Consider the following 19942-nt stretch of genomic DNA (forward strand, 5'->3'; position numbering starts at 1 on the left):
TTTTTAAAAGTACTATACGATGCTGTTCTTTGTAATCACCTAATGACATTCTATTACTTCTTTAAAGGAATAGAATATATTTTTGATTCGTTGTTTATAACTCTAATATGACTTTTTTTTAATTTTCTTTGATTACTTTTTACAACATACAATGCTATTATTTTTTGTAATATAATATTACTTTTGACGGCATAGTAGAATGGCATTTTAGAATGTTTTGGTATGTATTAATGATATTTCTCTTTAACACACTATACTATTCATTTATATGATCATTTAGCCAGAAAAAAGTCATAGTAGAAAATGTCAAAGCGAAGATGTGATTGAGTATGTCAAAGATTTCTGAAAAGATGTTGGGGGAAAAAACATAGTCTTATATCGAATAAAGTTTATGGTATAATACTTTTTTTAAAATCAAAGGAAAAACTATATATAATATATCGTAATCTGAAAATATCAAAAGACATGGAAAAGTATGTCTTAAAAATAGCATAAAACGACAAGTCAAAAACGGTAATAGAAAAATATGCCAAAAATATATAGTATAGTATGTCAAAACTATCACAAAAACGACATAGTATAGAATGTCCTTAAAATAAAGATAATATAATAGGTTGAAAATAGTATATGTAGAAAATATCACAGAAAACAACATAGATTAGAATGTCGGAATCTTTCAAAAAGACAACATTATATAGTATGTTGAAATTATGTGGACAAATGTATGCAAACAAACTGTTTAGTATAATAGTAAATAAAAAAATCATAGTATGTTGAAAAGATCATAAAGAAACAAAGTATGGTATTCTGAAAACTTTGGAAGAAACAAAGTATAGTATGTCGACATTTTCAGAATACCGAAAACAGAAAAATATTGCATGTAGTGTTGAAAATGTGCAAAAAAAACTTACCATATCAAAAATATGCAAAAAACGACAGTGTAGTACATCGAAAATGTAACGAAAAAGATAACATATTTCAAATAATTTGAAAGAAACAGTACGTTAAAAAAAATGAATACTTGTTAGGTATGCCTCAAAATGAAGTGATATTTTCTCATACCTTTTGAATGCTTTTCTTTGACATACTACATCCATTGTGAAAGTTCATTGGCAAAATAAATGTATAATAAATACATTTATCAAATTTACATTTTAAAGTCTACTACACATTTTTTGAAAACGACACATTTATTGTGTGAGACGTAATAAGAAAGCCTGTCCTAATACCTTTTGGTTTGGCTCTGTAGCTAGAGCTTTGACTTAAAAAAACAGTGTCTAAATGGATTGTAGCCACGTCTCCTTGCAATCTACAAGTGAAATACCATGATCCTTGATGAGACAAACAGAACATACATGCTCATGTCTACGGTATCGGGTGTATGCAAGTCGCTTCAAACCAAAGGGTAAGCTTTGTAAATATACATTTAATTGGTTGTTGGTAATTGTTACTCATGACAGCATGTCTTCTTCTGATATGCCTCTCTCTGCAGTTGAGGAATTGTCTCTGCATTATATGATCAACTCTGTATAGAATATAAAAAGTACTAGAAAAACACAGATCCTCAAAAAATGACCAAAAACTTGTTTGTGGAAAAACACAGGCTTTATTATCAGACAGCTTTTTTTGCCTTAAAATGGACACGCCAGACATTTACTTTAAATCAGAACATAGAAGGCTTTGGAGGAAACAATCACACGTAAACTGTTGATACATGTTTAGTTCCCCGTCTTCACACGACTACACTGAACAGAGAAAATGCATAGATGGCACTGGCAGGAAGACTTCGATCGTTGGAAGAGTGAGAGCTTTTTCTTAAAGACAATTTCTATGAGATTTTAGTAGTGTGTGTAGAGAATGACTAACAGGGTCAGGCATGTAGTGCAGTTGCATAATGTGTCTGTCTCCATCAGCAGGCAGCACAGCTCGATGCTTCTCAAAACAGTCGTTTCTCATAACTGTGGGACAAAGAGGAGTTGGTCAGAAACATCACAGCTTTCATGATACTCCTGAGGTTTCTGTTAGACAGAATGGAGGCACTAAAGAGGAACTTGTTGTGGTTGGAGCGACACATGAAACTAAGAACTGTTTAAGATATTGGATTATAAAAGCAAGTAAAACAAGTTTCATACATGTGTGTTTGTATGTGTACCTGTGCAAGCCGTGGACTCCACCCTCGTTTTGAGCTGAAGTTGTTCTCTTTTCAAATTTCAGGTCTCCAGAGTACATCATGGCTCTGTCGGGAGGAAGGAAATGTTACACATCCCAGACATCAAGACGAAGACAAACACTGGGCAAGTACCAAGAGTAAAGCAGTGAGCTGGATCAGTAAGTCATCTGATCCAATCATCAGCAAGTGTTCACCACTTCATGCCTGGTTCAGACTACGCAATATTTTGTCTGTTACAACAGTCAGTCAATTATACAGTCATAACATCTTGACGTGACCTGGCCGAGGGACAGGATGCATGACTATTCAGAGGTTTGCCGCCTTCAATGAAATCGTCAGGAAGAAGATGACACGAGCCGACTACTAGTTACAAAAGTGTAAACAAGTATTAGCAGCTTGGAGGATGCTAGCCGTCTTGTTTTCATAACTTTACTTTGACATATTGACAGAACACAACTAATCCCCGTTGTTAGTCACTAGTTTGCAGCTTAGTTGGGCTGATATAATGTGGTCTATCAAGGCATTACAACAATAAATAGCTTTTTATGGCATTTAAATGGCATACAAATAAGACTTTTGACATTATATTTGATGATTTAGTGTACATTTATGCCAATGTTACGGCAATTGATTGTACAGTATTTTCTCTGACACTTGTTCTTTGTCACAGACATGAGGGTTGCATAACAATTGATTGAATTTCCCACTCATGCATAACGGAAACGTATCCCTGCCTGTGTAGTACCTGAGCTGTGTGAGGCTCTTGGATCCGATGTCCTGACAGGAGTGCTGAATGCCAGCCAGCAGGTAGGGGACGAACTTGTGGATGGATCCTTTGTCCTGCACCGCTCCAGAAACACCCTGAGCAACTTTGATCTTATCGCACTCACTGTGAAGGGGAGAGGAAGTAGGCTCATCACTCTTTATCACAAGGCAGACATGTGTCATGTTTTACAAACCACTGAAAACTCAATGAGGAAGAAGTGTTGCCATCTGGGAAAAGACAATGAAAAAAACTGTCTGGCTGACGAGAGTGTGAGATATACTGTCATCACTAGGGTGCTAACTATTAATATTACAGTGTATTAGCCCAGTATCTGTACCTGAAGTATCTGGTCTGAGAGCCCAGGTTTTTGTCCATGGCATCCAGGGAGCCCATGCCTCTGTATTTCTTCAGCCTGATGCCATCAGAGAAGAAATATTCACCAGGAGCTTCACTGGTGGCTGCCAGCAGAGAGCCCATCATCACTGCACAGAGAGAGACCGGGTGGGGAGTGACAGGTGAATAACATTTGAAATGAACGATGACTACTCAAAGGCTTTCAAAATGTCTAGCAACCATCATAATCCAAATCTGAAAATCTACTGTTAATCCTCTCTGTAACATGGATTACCACATCGGAAAAACTAACAAACCCTTATTCACTTTAGATGTTAATGTTTGATTTTTATTATGATTCTATAACACCCATTCTATCCATACCAGTGGATGCTCCCAGTGCCAGGGCTTTGGCAATGTGCCCGACATTCTGGATGCCTCCATCAGCGATGACCGGCACCCCGAACCTCCGGGCGTACTCCGACACCTTATAGACTGCTGTGGCCTGAGGTCTGCCGCACGCCAGCACTGAGGAGAGGAGGAGAGACGGGGGAGGATTAAAGGATGGGAGAAAATGCAGCTGTTGCATTTAGTTACCTGAACTGAATAATGCTTTTCCCGTTCTAGTTGCATATGAACCTCTTAGCCTACCAGATCAAAGACAACCGCTTGCAAAATGTTCAAACTGCACACCACGTGAAGCTTTATAGATTCATGTTAATAGAATATATTTTCCATATTTAACTGCCAATTATTCTTTCATGTGATTATATTTGTTGACATGAATATCAACATAAATACAGATGAGCTTTGGAACCAGGAGCCTGCTGCTCATTTGGTAAACTGACAGTTTTGATGGGCATGCAGGGTGGAAAGTACCACACACAGTGAATGAGCCGACAGGCTGGGGTTGCGTCTCCTCCTGTTGTCATGTTAGTTAAAGTGTGAATGGGGAAGTTAAACTTGTCACGTCAGCAGAAAAATCCAGACTACCAATTATTTTCATTTACATCTCTTTCCCACGCTAATCTTTCCCACCACACGCTTGAATATACAACCAAAGAGAACTATCCCAATTCCTTTTTACAAGTAGAGTTGTTTTGCTTCCTTAGGAGTTGTAGCTTGACCAACCTAGTAGTCCTAATTATCCTGCTACATATTCTAGGTCATGATCTGAGAGCATTGTGCAAAGGGCTCTTTCTACAAGTTATCGGAACCACCACCCATGGAAACTGGTGGTGTGGTTTAATGCTAAAGCTCCCAGAATTCTGGAGGCAGCAAACGCACCTTTAGTAGCTCTTTCATCAGAAACACATAGGAGCAACTTATGTCTGTTAGAAAAGTGTTGCCACTGCATGGTACGGCTCTGATGGAATCATGAAACTGAAGACTTGAGCCGAGCCATGCAGAAATCATGTTTATTACTGTTCTGGACATGTCTTTTGAAAACATGTGATCAAAGTGCTTTAAAAGGTCATCACCATACAGCCATGCTACAATTCAAAACTATGTCAATTTGGGTGCAACAATCACAGCTGGCATCACTGGCAGACTGATTTTAATGGCTGAACAAAGATACATTTATCAAGTCCGCCTCGATCCTTTATAATGACATGAATTACAAAGCAAAGCTGCAGGCTGGAATATCACTCGTCTGGCCCCTCCCACTGCAGCAGGTTCACCAGCTCTGGTAGACAGAGACACCCTGTGGCTGAAAGCACAAATGATGGTGGAAGTGGATGAGAACGGTGCTCTAGAGCAGATACAATGATGGGAGGGCCAACAAATCAGAGTTACAGAAACAGCACAAGGAGGGTTTGGCCTTAAACCACCATCTGACCAACGGTACCGGAAAGGTAACCAAAGGACACATTGTGTCTCAATCTGATGACATCAAGATCATTAATGGGGGATGGGGTCAGATAGCACATAACCCCTTTGATGGAAAACAGTATGAGGTCAAGGAAAGACGTGAAGGACACTGACCCGGACTGGTGTCTCCCCGTTTGATCAGAGGGGTCATTCACTCAATTTGGAACTCATTCCAAATGCGGCTAGCAAGATCAGTAAAGTGGGTGAAGGAAGAGCAAAATTCAATCAGGATGATTGACAGATTAGTGAGGACACAAGATCAAGCAAAACCCCAAAACCTCAAAACACCCAAGGCCAGCTTTTAAAACAAACAAAAACCTAAGACCACTACCTCTATCTATCTATGCAAAGCTGTTAACCAATCAATGCAGCAGGCTGTGAAGTGGGGAGGGCGGGCACACTGTGATAGTGGAGCCAATAGGAGACCAGCTCAGGCCAAAACTTACTGGAGTATCCCGTAACAGTGGTTGGGGTTTTGGGGCTGTGGAGCTTTATAGCTGGAGGTACACTTAGGGGAGCTGGACATGGAAGAATACATGGACATAATATACACAGACATACACAGACCATCAACACCAAGGGGGGGAACCAGGGAAGAGAATATAAGCGAGTGAAAGCAGAGGGAATGGGAGAAAAAGAAGGGGAGGAGGCAGGTAGTATGATGACAAACAAGATGAAGATGACAGATCAAAGAAAATGAACAAGAACATATGCAGCAAATTTGCAAGAAAAACATGGACAACACAGAGAGCTTCGCCAGACATATCACAGCTCAACACATGTATCCCTATGACAACTTAAGATTTAAAGTCTAAATTCAGCTGCAACAACCTACTAGCAAAATGTAACCAAAAAGAGTTCATCTTTTTAGATGATCTAAATGTCAGATCAGAAGATCACAGAAAGATCCATCTTTGACTACACAACAATCATATCTTGTGTATTTTAACGTTTATTATGACCGGCAAAGGTAATCAGGCAGGAGCGCCAGAGACGGACTCCCAGCATAAGACCAATCAAAACAAACTGAAGTCCAGAGCACTTAAAGGGGACCTATCATGCAAAATGCACCTTTGTACGTCTTTTACACATGAATATGTGTCCCCGGTGTTCCAGGGAACTCACCAAGTGTCAGAAAACACAACCCTCTCTATTTTCCTCCTTAGCCAAATCTCTAAAAAAGGGGCTGCAACGGATCTGAAAAAAACGGATCCAGATTTCATCAATTTTCTACGTCACAAAGAGGTGCTCTGCTTATTGGTCAACTCTCCACCTATCAGGGGAATGAGCCACGGCCACGTGCATTGCCAAACCTCTCATTCGCATATACTGTAGGACGGATTTCCGTCCATTTGGCTATTCAAATGTTAACGAAACGGACAGACTTCCGTGCACATCAGCGGCTGTCGGATTAAAACAGTTGAATGCACTTTTTTTTCACAGCAAACATGGTAACGTGACTCTCGTCGGCTCATGCCCCCCTCTTCTGCAGGGGGGCGTGGTCAGCTGCTGCTCAGAATTTTCAAAGACAGGCTTGGAATAGAGCGAAAATGAGCGAAACGAGGCATGGCTAAAAAAATGATCCGTTTGGTATTTTGAAAAATAAAATGTATAAATATACCTTATATAGGTATGGTCATACACTATATAATTTAAATATAGCATGATCGGTCTCCTTTAAAAGGAGACCCATCATGCTATATTTAAATGATATATATGACATATATATGATACGGCGAGAGTCACGTTACCATGTTTGCTGTGATTACGAGTGTGGAATAAACATGTAATCTCAGAGCAATGCATGTGTTCAAGCACCCTCCCCCCACTTAGTAACCCAGGAAAGGAGCAGGGATCCTGGGTACGTGAGTGTTAAAAGTGCATTAAACTGTTTTAATCCGACAGCCGCTGATGTGCACGGAAGTCTGCCCGTTTCGTTAACATTTGAATAGCCAAATGGACGGAAATCCGTCCTACAGTATATGCGAATGAGAGGTTTGGCAATGCACGTGGCCGTGGCTCATTCCCCTGATAGGTGGAGAGTTGACCAATAAGCGGAGCACCTCTTTGTGACGTAGAAAAGTGTTGAAATCTGGATCCGTTTTTTTCAGATCCTTTGCAGCCCCTTTTTTAGAGATTTGACTAAGGAGGAAAATAGAGAGGGTTGTGTTTTCTGACACTTGGTGGGTTCCCTGGAACACCGGGGACACATATTCATGTATAAAAAACCTTCAAAAAACTCACAAAAACTCACCTCTTCAATCTGGCTTTTCATGTGTGATTGTTTTTGTATTATTTGACTTTAACTTTAACTATATATTTATTTGTTGTTCCTTTCTTCTCTTTTCTTTTTTATTCACTATTATCTGTAAAGCGTCTTTGAGCACCTGTAAAAGCGCTAACAAATTAAATCTATTAGTATTATTCTAAAAGACGTACAAAAGGTGCATTTTGCATGATAGGTCACCTTTAAAGTAACAAAAAGACACAATCATTGTAAACATGCTCGTGTTTCTATCCGAGCCTCTGAATAGACTTCCATTAGGACGCACTACAATGAAAAGTTGAACAAAACTATCAATGTGTGCCATATCAAGCCAATATATTGTTGTTATCAAGCAAACACACGCTTTCTAGGCCCAAACTAAAGTCCAATACATCAACAATATGAGTAAGTACACATCACTGTCCAAACACTTTCCTTTTGTCTGGCAGATGGAATAACCAAACAGCTTCAGAATGGCTGTGGGCTGCTTTGTGAATCAGTTAGAAGTCCGCTGTAGGGGTGCAACAACTAATCGACTTAATCGATCAAAATCGATTACCAAATTAGTTGCCAACTCATTCAGTTGTCGATTCGTTGGTGACGTCTTCACGTGTGTTTTACGCGCCGTTAAGCTCCAACGTTATTGGTCTTTTTATCGGTAGGCTACTGGAGACATTTAAAAAATATACTGTATATGTCATGTATTATTGCTACAAAAACATTATTAGTGTCTTAGTGTCGCCAACTCGTATCTAATATGCAAAAAGAAAAACAAATGCGTCTATGATGTATTTTCGATCAGACAAGATCTCTCCCCCGTCTGTGTGCGAGGGGGCGGGGCAGTTTACACACACGCAGCTGCTACATGCATGCAACACACTGCGGAGATGGCGGAGAGAACGCGCTCCGAGGTGTGGTTAAACTTTACCCGTCTCGATGTGGACAATGCTCGTTGCCAAAAATGCAAAAAGAGTTTAGCATGTAAGGGCGGTAACACGAGCAATTTGTGTAAACATTTAGCAAAAGTGCACCACATTCAGACGGAGGAATGCACCGGGTTCGACTGTCTTTCTAGTAGCTCTGTAGCCCCATCCACGAGTAACGTTTCCACGTCAGGTGTTATGTATGCTAGCAGCAACACACAGAGTTAACTCAATTATACAAACATGGGTTAATGATTAGAGGTAACCTAGTTATTTATTTAGTTAGTTAGTTAGTTAGTTTCAGCTGTTCTGTTTACAGTTCTGTTATCACATTATTTAATGCGATTTGTTAAAACACTGTTGTTCCTTTTGATGTGACATATTATTTATTTAATTTAAATAAAAAGCTATGTTAATTTTTTTCAAAATTTGTTTAGTTAATTTAATAATATATGTATTTTTGAATCAAGTATTCATCTTTTTGGTTTTCATTGTTAGTTTCCACATGCCTAAAACAACCTCAAGCTAAATCTAAAAGTTGATGGCTAAATAAGAGCGTTTGAGAAATTGTGCAAGGCATACAGTAATAGTCAGAATAGTCGATTAATCGCTTCATTAATCGATAGATTCATCGATTATCAAATTAGTCGTTTGTTGCAGCCCTAGTCCGCTGTCTCACTCACCTTCCTGTGTGATGCAGATGGAGCCGCTGCCCATGCCCACCCTCAGCCCGTCCACTCCTGCATCGATCAGGTTCTTAGTCTGAGCTGCAGTCACCACTGCAGCAGAGAGGGGAGGGCAGAGTTGGTTTGTGCATCTCTAGGTATACTCAAAGCAAACACTAATCTCTGGCATTAACAGAAACACCCTTGCCGATTGCTAGGTAAAGAAAAGTGTAGTTACCATTGCCTCCAATGACTTGCAGGTGAGGATACTTCTCTTTGATATACTTGATCATGTTGATCTGATAGATTGAGTTGCCCTGAGAGGAGTCCTAGAGGCACACACAGAACAAATGATATTTGTATTCACAGAGCACAGTTACATTGAATGCACTTACTTTATACATTTCAAAGCTTTTAGAAAGCCGGAAAGCTTAATGAAATGTAATGAATCCAGAACACATTACCGACATGCCATTACATGGGTTTAGAGATCGAGACCTTGTCTGTCGTGCACTTTAATGCCACAGGGAATGGGAACTGCACTGCTGCCATAATGAGTTAACCCAGTTCATCTATTACAAATCTGTAAAAGAGCACACTTGGAGTCCGTTCACCGCCAACCAATGCTTTCTCAGTGATAAAGCTCCCAAATCGGCACCAAAGAGTCTGAGATTGATTCCAGTAGAGAAGTGCAGCCCAGTTTGTGCTCAGTCCCTAAATCAGATGAATTCCCTCTGGTCTTCACCTCTCATTTCTAAACTAAATGTCTCCTCACCAGAACAACCACGTCCACGCCGCTCTGCACCAGCAGGTCCAGCCGGTACTTGTCGTCGTTGTGGGTGCCGATGGCAGCGCCACACAGCAGCTGTTTGCGTGAGTCTTTAGAGGCCAGAGGGAAATCTCTGTTCTTCTTCAGGTCTGTGCGTGCGATGATGGACACCAGGGACCCCTCCTCATTCACTATAGGCAGCTTACCTGCAGGAGGAACCAGGGGGGTTAAACAGGTCACATGTTCACACCAGGATGCAAGTTCATTTGGTTTATGTCATATTCTTAACTGCAATGGAAACTGAAATCATGCACGTTGTGAATAATAAACTACATGCTCACCTTTCTTACTCCTCTGGAGGATTTCATTCGCTTCTTTCAGTGTAACTCCAGCGGGGGCGACTACTAGGTCCTCTCGCTTCGTCATCACCTGACAAGGGATTTACACACAGGGTATGAATAAAGGATGTATCCAAACTCAATTTTTCAGAGGATGTTGAAGTGGTTAGTATTTTTGGGGGATATCTGTCATTTAAGATGTGACACGTTAACTGTAAATTAAAGATCTTAACATAATAAAAGTCATGAACAGGAATTCAGGCATTGTTCTTGTCTATGTAAATCCATGACCGATGTCACAGCACAAAATAACCAAAACTTGTCCTACATTTTGAAAGCGTTTAGTTGGCTTTCATAATATATGACCAAAGAATTGCATAAAAGCACACCTTTGTTATTATTAAAACAGCAAAAATCATGGAACCGGTGTGGTTTTTATACCTAAAAAAGAAAAATATATCCACATAAAAAGAAAACGTCTATATTCATAATTTGTAATAGACTTACACACTTAGAACTACTTGATTATGTGTCTAATCTACAGTTATAAACAGAACTATCTGAAGTGGTCCTGGTTGCTATTAACACCCATTATGTATGCATTTGTATACACACATACTACACATACGTGTTAAAGAGCCTGTGACACGAGTTTCCCCCATCATCCAAACCCATCAATTTGAGTAAATATTGTCCCCTTGAAAACCGTTACTGAACTGATTTTGGATATTTGTACTTTGATAACCATTAATCTGCCCTTCAATGTTGACCATTTCCTGGATCTTTTCGGGGATTCTTCAAGTCCCGCCAAATTATGTGTGACGTCATTGCGGGCACAGCGCTCCAGCTGCACCGTTCAGGATCCCAGCATCTGCATGTAAACGCACGATGGCGCACACAGCAGCAAGCTCAGACAGCGATGACAGTTTAATTTTGAACGTGTCTGAGAGCTCATATGAGGCTGAAGGATCGGTTTATTTTGTATCTGTTAGAAGTTTAGGAATTAGGTGCGTCAATATGGGCGATCATACAGTCTTTTAGCCAGTGGTGGACTGGGACTAAAAATCATCCCGGGACTCTCGACCGGCCCACTTCGGTACCGCTAGTAAATTGTCCACGGGGGGAGTGGGGGATGTGCTAATGACTTATCCGACCGGCCCACTTCGGTACCGGCCCATCGGGATTCGTCCCGATGGCCAGTCCGCCACTGCACCCAGCCCAGCCCACGTAAACTGTCTATGGGGGGAGCCTCGCTGCGGGGAAACGGTGGACCTAGTGTCCCGATCGGAGTGGGAATGAATAATAATCCGTGCATTTTATCCATTAATTTCCCCAACATTGTGGTAAAAAAAAAAAAACACGTTTAATCCATGTTACAACTACAAAAAGCATCGGTTTGTTTTTTCATCAGGAAATGCAGACCGGCTCAAACAAACGATTTTAAAATCATCCTCCTCACGATCATTTAATGTATCATATGTTCGCCGAATTGACATGAAAGCACTAATAAATGTAGTTTCATCCACTTGAGTTTACAACTACAAAAATAATCGATTTGTTTTTATTTCACATCCGACGGGAGGAAATTCAGCAGCTCTCACTACCGATTTTTAATCCTAATTTAATCATCATCTTCACCACGACCATTTATGTTTATGTTTGCCGAATTTACATGAAATTAATATACTGTAGTCAACTTCATTAAAATGTTATTAAGGTGCCTAAACTCAGTAATTCACCATTTCTACGCATGACAACACACTTTGTCCGTGTTTGGCTCTCTCGCCGCACAGTGAAGCGTTCCCGCATTAACGTCACTTCCGGCTTCCCCCAAAATGAGTCGAAGGAATTTCCCCGCGATGTTCGAAATTATTGATATTTATCGGAACGGTATCACACCTTCTTTTTTAAACTGACGGTTCGAGATGACTAGTAGCCCAATATTTCATTGCACAACAGTTGTTGGGAGGCTGTCACAGGCTCTTCAAGCCATATGTAGTGGCAGACACAAAAGAGGAACATTGCAACACAAAAATGATAGCATACATTTATGTTTTTGCTAACATATTATTATTATTTTAACTATGCCGTTATTAGATTACATTAGAATCTTGAGAAATATTCGTGATACACTTAACCGTTACGATTACAAACATTTGAAATGTTTCATTTACTGTAATTTGTGTTCAAGTTTTTCACTCAGTTGTATACGAGTCTCACAAATTCAGAATCAATCAGACTCGGACTTAAAGGAAAAACTATTGGATAATTCCTCCAGTTTTTCATGAAAATATAACAAATCATACACTCTTGATTTTTCAGTTCCTAAAAAACGTACACTAACCCCACAGTAGTTAATAATGTCTAATGACTCATGTCTTACGTCGCTCAGCGGCAGGTTGTGGTCCTCCTCCTTCAGGAAGTCGATGTCTCTGGAGGAGATGATGCCCACCAGCTTGCCGCCCATTTTCCCGGTGTCTGTGATGGGGATTCCACAGAAGCCGTGGCGAGCCTTGGCCTGGAAAACGTCCCGAACGCGCTCGCTGGGGCTCATCACCACGGGGTCCGTGATGAAGCCCTGCTCATAGCGCTGGAGAAGGGAGGGAAGTAAGGAAGGAGGTGAGGAAAGGAGGGGTTTGGAGGAATAAAGCAGGGCAGGAACAAATATAATTGGGAAGTGGAATCAAGACCCAGCCGAGGAAAAAATGTAAGGGATTTCATGTGGGTGGTTGGATAAAGAATATTTGAGCGTTTACGGCTTAGACTCTAGAGCAGCGGAGCAAGGCATGCTGGGAAATTACCCACTTCTTAATCGTTCAAACTAAAAGCAGTAAATAGAAATAGAGAAAGACAAAGAGATGCTGACATGAGATGATTTGTGATTAAGATTAACATAAAAAAAAGGGGAAAATGTATGAAGTTTAGAACCATACACATGGCCATCATCAGTACCTTGACTTTCCGAACTTCATTGGCCTGGAACTCTGGAGTGCAGTTGTGGTGGATGAAGCCGATGCCACCGGTAAGCTGCAGGCAGACATACATCAGTGTGTGTCTGTCAGTCACAGTGCACCAACGTGATGGCAGGAATAATAAAACAATCTTATAACTCAAGGAAACTGAGCATTCATGTGTTGACTTACTGCCATAGCTATGGCCAGGTTGGCCTCTGAGACGGTGTCCATGGGAGAGGAGACGAAGGGAGTCTTCATGGTGATTTGTTTGGTGAGCGCTGAGGTCAGGTCCTGGACAACATAAGGTATTTTTAGCACACAGGGACAATTTAAACTCACAATTTGACATGTATAGTTAAACATTTTAGCTTTTTCATTTATGTTTTTTGAAAATTATAAAATAAACAAGAGTGAATAATATAAAATATATTTGGTGAATTCCATTTGCTTACATTGATTATAGGTTCCTGTTATGTTCTCCCTTTATGGACTGTTGAACAATCTAAGAGTTTACTTTTCTCCCACTTCTTTCCTTGGATTGGAGGAAGCCTTTTGGGCATGTCATTTGAGACAGACATCGGTTTTTACAAAAAATATGCAATTTCACCCAATTTTGAAAAACCAAGTTTGTGTTAAAAAAAAAAGATAAAACATTAATTCAGTTATGCTCTCTGATTTAATTTAACATTTAACGACTTGGATTGCTAAACTAACCTTATAACGGTAAGCAAAATCATGTATCCAAAACCTCTCTGGTCAGACTAATTTATTTCAAATGTAAATACACTTTATTATAAAGTCTGGGATTATGAGCCTAATTCTGGGATTATTTATGATGGGAGGCACTCAGATGATAATCCTCACTCTTCCCCCATGCGTTATCCCAGACATCAGATTAGTTTGACTTCATAACACAGCAGAACTAATCAGATGTTATGTTTTGGCATACAGTTTATTTTCCCATAATGACAACTCACCACTTGGTCTGATGAGAAGTCGATGTAGCCCGGCAGGATCAGGAAGTCGCTGAAGGAGAGACAACAACAATGAGATTAGAGCAGCTCTTCGTCAGTTAGTCCATCCCACGTAAAGACAGGGGGATAAATTCATTCATCATCCCTTTATATTCAAATAATATTTACTCAAACCTTCACAGAAACAATAACTCTTTATGTTTGGCTTGTCGGGTTTAACAGAACAGTTAAACGATCTTAGACACAAGCACACATATGTTGTTGTTCAGAAATAGAACACCGAAAAAGAGATTCAAGGAAAAATGTGACTTAACCGTCTCCAAACAGGACATAACAAGGATGTCTTTCCGGAGAATGTTCAGAAGAGGTCATGTTACAGTACAAATGTGTTTGGGAAATGTTTTTGGCAAAGAACTCCTTACTTGCAAGCATGTCAATCCATGTGCTGTAGGAGAGACAGTGAGCCATGTGATGATGAGACCAAAAGGAGACCTGTTCAAGTATATAACACGAGTGACTGTGAGCCAATACACCGTCCAAGCATCAGGGGTTCGGTGGGTTTACTGGATCATCAAAAAAGTATTTACTATTGTTGAATAATACTAGTATATTGCTGCAATAATAAAAAATAAAAACGTTTTGATTGGAAGTAATAGTTTGTTTTATTTTCAATAAATCTCTTAATTATTTTTTTCTGGTTTATCAAGGAATAATAAATTAAAAATAATCGCAATTTGGGGACATTGCTTTTTAGAGCTGGTAGATGTAGAAGTATTTTGATGTCAGATATATAATTTTGGACTTCAAAGTACATAGAATAATATATGTTTGCTTTGTTGCTAAAAGGACTAGCAAGCAGACCCTTTAATAAATAACCAGGGTCCACTCAGTCCAGCATAACAACACAGGATGTGTAAGCCAGGACCTAAATTTGGGTCCAGTGTGTATAGAAGGAATGTGCCCCCCCCCCCCCTTCATTTCCAAGAGGTTGTTATTCAATCTGCTGCGGTTTTAAAGGCAGATGCTTCACTTATAACTAAATCTTTACAGGAGGCAATGTGCAATATATATGAAGAGAAAACAATAAACTGTCCAAAGTAGTTGTAAAACTTCACCAATGGACAAAAGACATAAACCATTGGCGTCCTGCCAGCTGTGATCACCAGGTTAATATAAATCAAGGGTTAACTAGACAGTGTGTTCACCTTTACAATTGTGTTTTTAGGAATAAGCAGCCCCATCAAAGCAGACATATTTCTCTACAGTTGGTTAAAGCAATAGATTGCATACTTTTGGTTATTGCTATACTTTATCAATAGATTAAAATGGAATATACCACTTTGGTCTCTGGTAACTTTATTGTAATGTGTGTTCAGTTTACTTGCAATGAGTATTCACTTCATTACATTGTAGAAGCAGTTGTGTAATGTCTTCTGCAGCATGTCTCACATCAGTGTCTGTACAGAATACGCACTGAGTAATTATGTTAGAAGGCTGGGCAGTAAAATGTAAACAATGTTCCAGAATACATTAATTTTCTCTCCTACATTATGAACCATTTTGACCACTCGGGTCACCTGGGAAATATCTGTTTTATGCTCCCAGAGTCAAAGCTAAACAGGTGTATAATGTCGTCTGTGGTTCTAATGTAGATAACCTTGCTGTCAGTGTGAGACATAATAAAACATGCTATTGATAATATAATACGAAATGTAGCATCCAGTGTTTTTGGAGCTTAACTCTTTTAGCATTAAATAAAATAAAATAGCAGAAATATTTATTTTAGCCAATATTAGGTCGGCTCATCAGTAAATAACCTGTCACTGGCTTTCCCTGAAAGATGGCTGACTTTGGCATCACCAGCTCCAGTTGCTAGACAGCGTCAACCGCAGGGGGGCTAGTTAGCCGTTAGCACAAATAGCTACATTACACATTAGACGTGTGTTGTCGTGTTTGGCCGCGTAGGAGAGTGAGAGTGATCGTGGAGCCTTTACTTGTATGTCAGCCCGTCTCCTCCGTTGAACAGTTGCGTTCCCGAAAGCCCGTCGTCGGGGATGTAACCGGTCTGCCCGCTGATCAGGTAGTCCGCCATGACATCCAAATACACTCTCACCAGTTCTTTAGAGTTAAAATAGTAAGAAAGTCAACTTATGAAGCTGCTAGAGTGACTAGCGGGTAGACAACAACACACAGGCCCGGGAACAGAGACCAATAACTTTCTTCCTTCGCCCCGGTGTGTTGTTCTGCTTCTACGTCTGTTAACGGGTCAGTGTCGTTCTGCTTCACGCTCCTCTGAGCAGCCGGGGGGCGTGTTGTCGTCTGGCTATGTGTTAACGGTGAAGAAGTGAGCAGAAAACGTCGGCATGAAAGCTTTTGTGTCCTCTCTCGGGCCTCTCTGCCAGCCGGAGCTGAGCGCTCATGTTCCTTCTGCAGCACCCTCAAACACGTGCAGTATTCCGGCCTGACAGCGTTTCCGACACGGACGTCACATCCGACCGACCCGCCCCCTCATTTTTCAGTTTGAACAATATGACACCCTGAAAACAGAAAACCTGCAAAAAACCTTCAACATTTTAAAAGACAGACTATCTAAGGATGCATGTTGTGCTCCCTGGTGTGTACAAGGTGTCTTTTATTGTTGTTATGGCAATTGTTAAACCTCTTTGTTGTAAGTAAAAGAGAAATATATATAAATACGATATCAGACACAGACATAAACCATATTTTGAAATGTAAAATTATTATCTCGGGAATGTTTCTCATTATTTTTTAGATACCCATGAATTCTTCATTTTTCTCATAAAACGACATACATTATCTTTTTTCAATTTTATTTTTTTCTTATTTTTCTGAAAGAAATGGGAATATATAAAGAAATGCCAATTAGTTAAAATGTGAAGAAGTAATTATATTACAGTCATGTAGGAGGGAGAGACAACGTTGTGGAACATACAGAACATGATATTTGGCTTTAAAAAACAATGGCCAAGAAGAGCAATACCACGGTCTGATTTCTGCATCAAAATATACGCTCAGTATAAAAAGTAAAAGTATCCATTATGCTGAATTGTTCATTTAAGAAAACACATTTTACCTTATTAAATTATTGGCATTAATGGTTCAATGCTGTTGCTGGTGAAGGTTTTATAAAACGGACAAGTAAAATCAAACAATCTGATTGGTTCTTAGCCGTGATATACTGAGCGTATACCACGGGTAGAATTGTAAATTACTTTTCACAACAAGTCAGTATCCCTCCGCGTCTGAGAAAAACAGTATACCGTTGGGTCATACTGGAACAACAAAGCAGCGGAGAAGTAACGGGGCAGAAACCCTCCTTTTTAAGCAGCGGCCCAGACATAGACATCAAACGGCAAAACATATTCAGTGTGCAGTTCCTTTGGCATTAGGGCAGGGGTATCTAGATACTTTCCAAGCTTTGACATAATTAATTGTGCTACTTTTAAAGCAAGCAACGATGTTTTCAAATCTGTAATCAAAGAGGTCCGCAAAAATAAGATTGCTTGATTTGACTTGTCAGTTTTATAAATATATTTAAATTTCTTCCGTTACGAAACAAACTTACAAAGCATAAAATGGAAACATTTAAGATTAACTTCGACCTCCGGGGGGGTCTTACTATAGTATGGAGGAGTGGATTGAGCAGTGCCTATCTCCAGAAAAAAAAAACACCTAAACTACGACATGCAGAGCTACGTGAAGAGCAGGTAGACCAACTGGAAAAGTAGCACCATTCAAAAGCTTTCTGATGCGGGTCTTGAAACAAAGCAGAGAAATTATGACCGTTAGTGGCCACAGGTGCGAAAGTTCTCTCCAGAACTACTGGAAGCCCAATCTCGGGAACCGGAGAAAGTGGAGCAATATTCTCGCCACGCCAAGCAACAGCCTCGAACAACCTATACAAGTGACCACGTAAGCCATGCTACTGATGTTGGACAGTTTTTCAGTGGATGCACAATAAACAGCAACATACACATTCATGTAAATAAACAGCCAAATAATGGATCAACGCTCTCTGTCTAATATGTTCGCTTGGTGTTAGTGTTGTTGCATAGCAACCACCTTGCACTATGTTTTGTGCAGAACGCAACGGAGGGACTATTTTATTTTGAACATCATTATTTACTGATAAAAACTATTTAAATTAGAGTGTGTATTTTTCTTTCATATTGCCACACTTGGTAACCGTTTTATAAAAGCAATAGCTCACTTCAGGCCGTGATATATGCTCATTATATCACAGCTAAGGGGCGTGGTTCGGCCCGACGCGAAGCGGAGGGTCGACAACCACACTGCGGTCAACTCAACCGTCTCTCGCGTTTGCTTGGTCAAATGAGCAGTTCTTCATCTTTGAGTGCGCGATTTATAGCGCCTTTACGGTAATTGCCGAGAAGTGGCACTAACGCAAGAGAATGCATGTTTTTTTCTGCTACCAACAATAATGATAAGTGCATGTTTTCTGCCATCTTTGATGAGAGATAAAATCATTTTTTGCCATAAGTTCCCAGTGAAAGATGTACTTTTGGACTCAGTACTTTTTAGACTACTACCAAATTATCAAAAAATTAAATTATCATTACACCTGGGTAAAACAGAGTCCATTCTCTTCGGTTCGAAACATAATCTCAGCAAATCCGACGACTTCTCAGTTGCAGTGGGTGACATTATTGTCACAAGTAAGAAGGAAATTACATACCTAGGATCTATTCTTGAGGCAAACCTCTCCTGTGACAAAATGGCATCCAATGTAATAAAAAAAGTCAATCAAAGAACTAGATTCCTATACCGGATCTCCTCTCTGGTAAACAAAAACACCCTGAAAACTCTGGCAGGAGCACTCTTTCAAGGGTACTATGACTATGCTTGCACGTCATGGTACCATAGCAACTCCAAGGCGCTAAAAATAAAACTTCAAACATCACAAAATAAACTGGTCAGACTACTGCTTGACCTTTCATCTAGAACCCACCTCACCTCTGCCCACTTTGACAACCTAGGATGGCTTAGAGTAGACGACAGAGTACAGCTACTTGCAATGGGCCTGGTCTACAAGATCCAATACACCTCTATGGTACCCATGTACATGTCAAAATTCTTCCCAAAGGTCAAGGAATATCATGATCATAACACCAGAGGGAGCTCCACAAATCATGTAAAACCCAGATTTGGCACAAAAAAAGGGGAATACACGTTTCGCAATTATGCCACATCAAGGTGGAACGCTCTTCCCACTACTGTAAAGGAAAGTAAAACTATACTTACCTTCAAAACCTCTCTTAAAGAGCACCTTCGGGGGAGAGCATTGCAAAACTGGCTCCGGTAATGGTACAAATCTCAACCTGTCGTACAATGGACAGCTTCCCCCCCAGTCTATGTATATACTCGCATTTTAGACTCTGTTACTAACTGTATATCTGTAGACTTTGTATGTCTTAAATGTCCGGTTAGGATGTATTAGAACGAAATCTAAAATGAAATTTGTAAGTAAGCCATCTGTATGTAAAAAAACACCTGTATGTAAATTGTAAATAAGCCATCTGTATGTCAAATATGTCTTGTATGTCTTAAATGATATGATGAATTGGAAATGGGGGACCCTGATGTAAACAAGACGAAAGTCTTTCTCTGGTCTGCATCGCCTTAACAATTGTATGTTTTGAGCTGTACTGTACTGTACCCAATATACAAGCTGTTAATAAACTTTTCAATCAATCAATTCAATCAATCAATCAAACCACAAATACAATCAAGTACTTTTACTGTGTACCTTTTGAGTAATCCCGTGTCAAACTCCCATGCAGAGTACAATAATGCATGTTTTCTGCTATCTTTGATGAGAGATAAAATCATTTTTTGCCATAAGTTCTCAGTGAGAGATGTACTCTTGGACA

The 19942-nt window shown here is 39.9% G+C and overlaps 1 protein-coding gene across 2 annotated transcripts; it reads right to left on the reverse strand.

The window, feature by feature from the left end:
- Positions 1-1583: 1583 nt before the first annotated feature.
- impdh2 (IMP (inosine 5'-monophosphate) dehydrogenase 2) lies at positions 1584-16510 on the reverse strand. 2 transcript variants are annotated; one of them, XM_079676773.1, is made up of 15 exons: positions 16025-16510; positions 14034-14082; positions 13246-13347; positions 13055-13129; positions 12486-12692; positions 10106-10193; positions 9771-9970; positions 9234-9324; positions 9014-9109; positions 5588-5659; positions 3654-3797; positions 3274-3418; positions 2916-3059; positions 2153-2236; positions 1584-1958 (listed from the first exon to the last, which is right to left on the reverse strand). In XM_079676773.1, exons 1-15 carry the CDS (start codon positions 16120-16122, stop codon positions 1937-1939), a joined length of 1617 nt encoding a protein of 538 aa, XP_079532899.1. In that variant the 5' UTR covers positions 16123-16510; the 3' UTR covers positions 1584-1936. The 2 variants fall into 2 exon arrangements, with proteins under 2 accessions (XP_079532899.1, XP_079532900.1); XM_079676774.1 differs by lacking the exon at positions 5588-5659 and having other exon boundaries at positions 16025-16509.
- Between the last annotated feature and the right edge of the window lie 3432 nt (positions 16511-19942).

This window comes from Notothenia rossii (assembly GCF_949606895.1).
Source record: "Notothenia rossii genome assembly, chromosome: 4".
NCBI classification, from domain to species: Eukaryota; Metazoa; Chordata; class Actinopteri; order Perciformes; family Nototheniidae; genus Notothenia; species Notothenia rossii.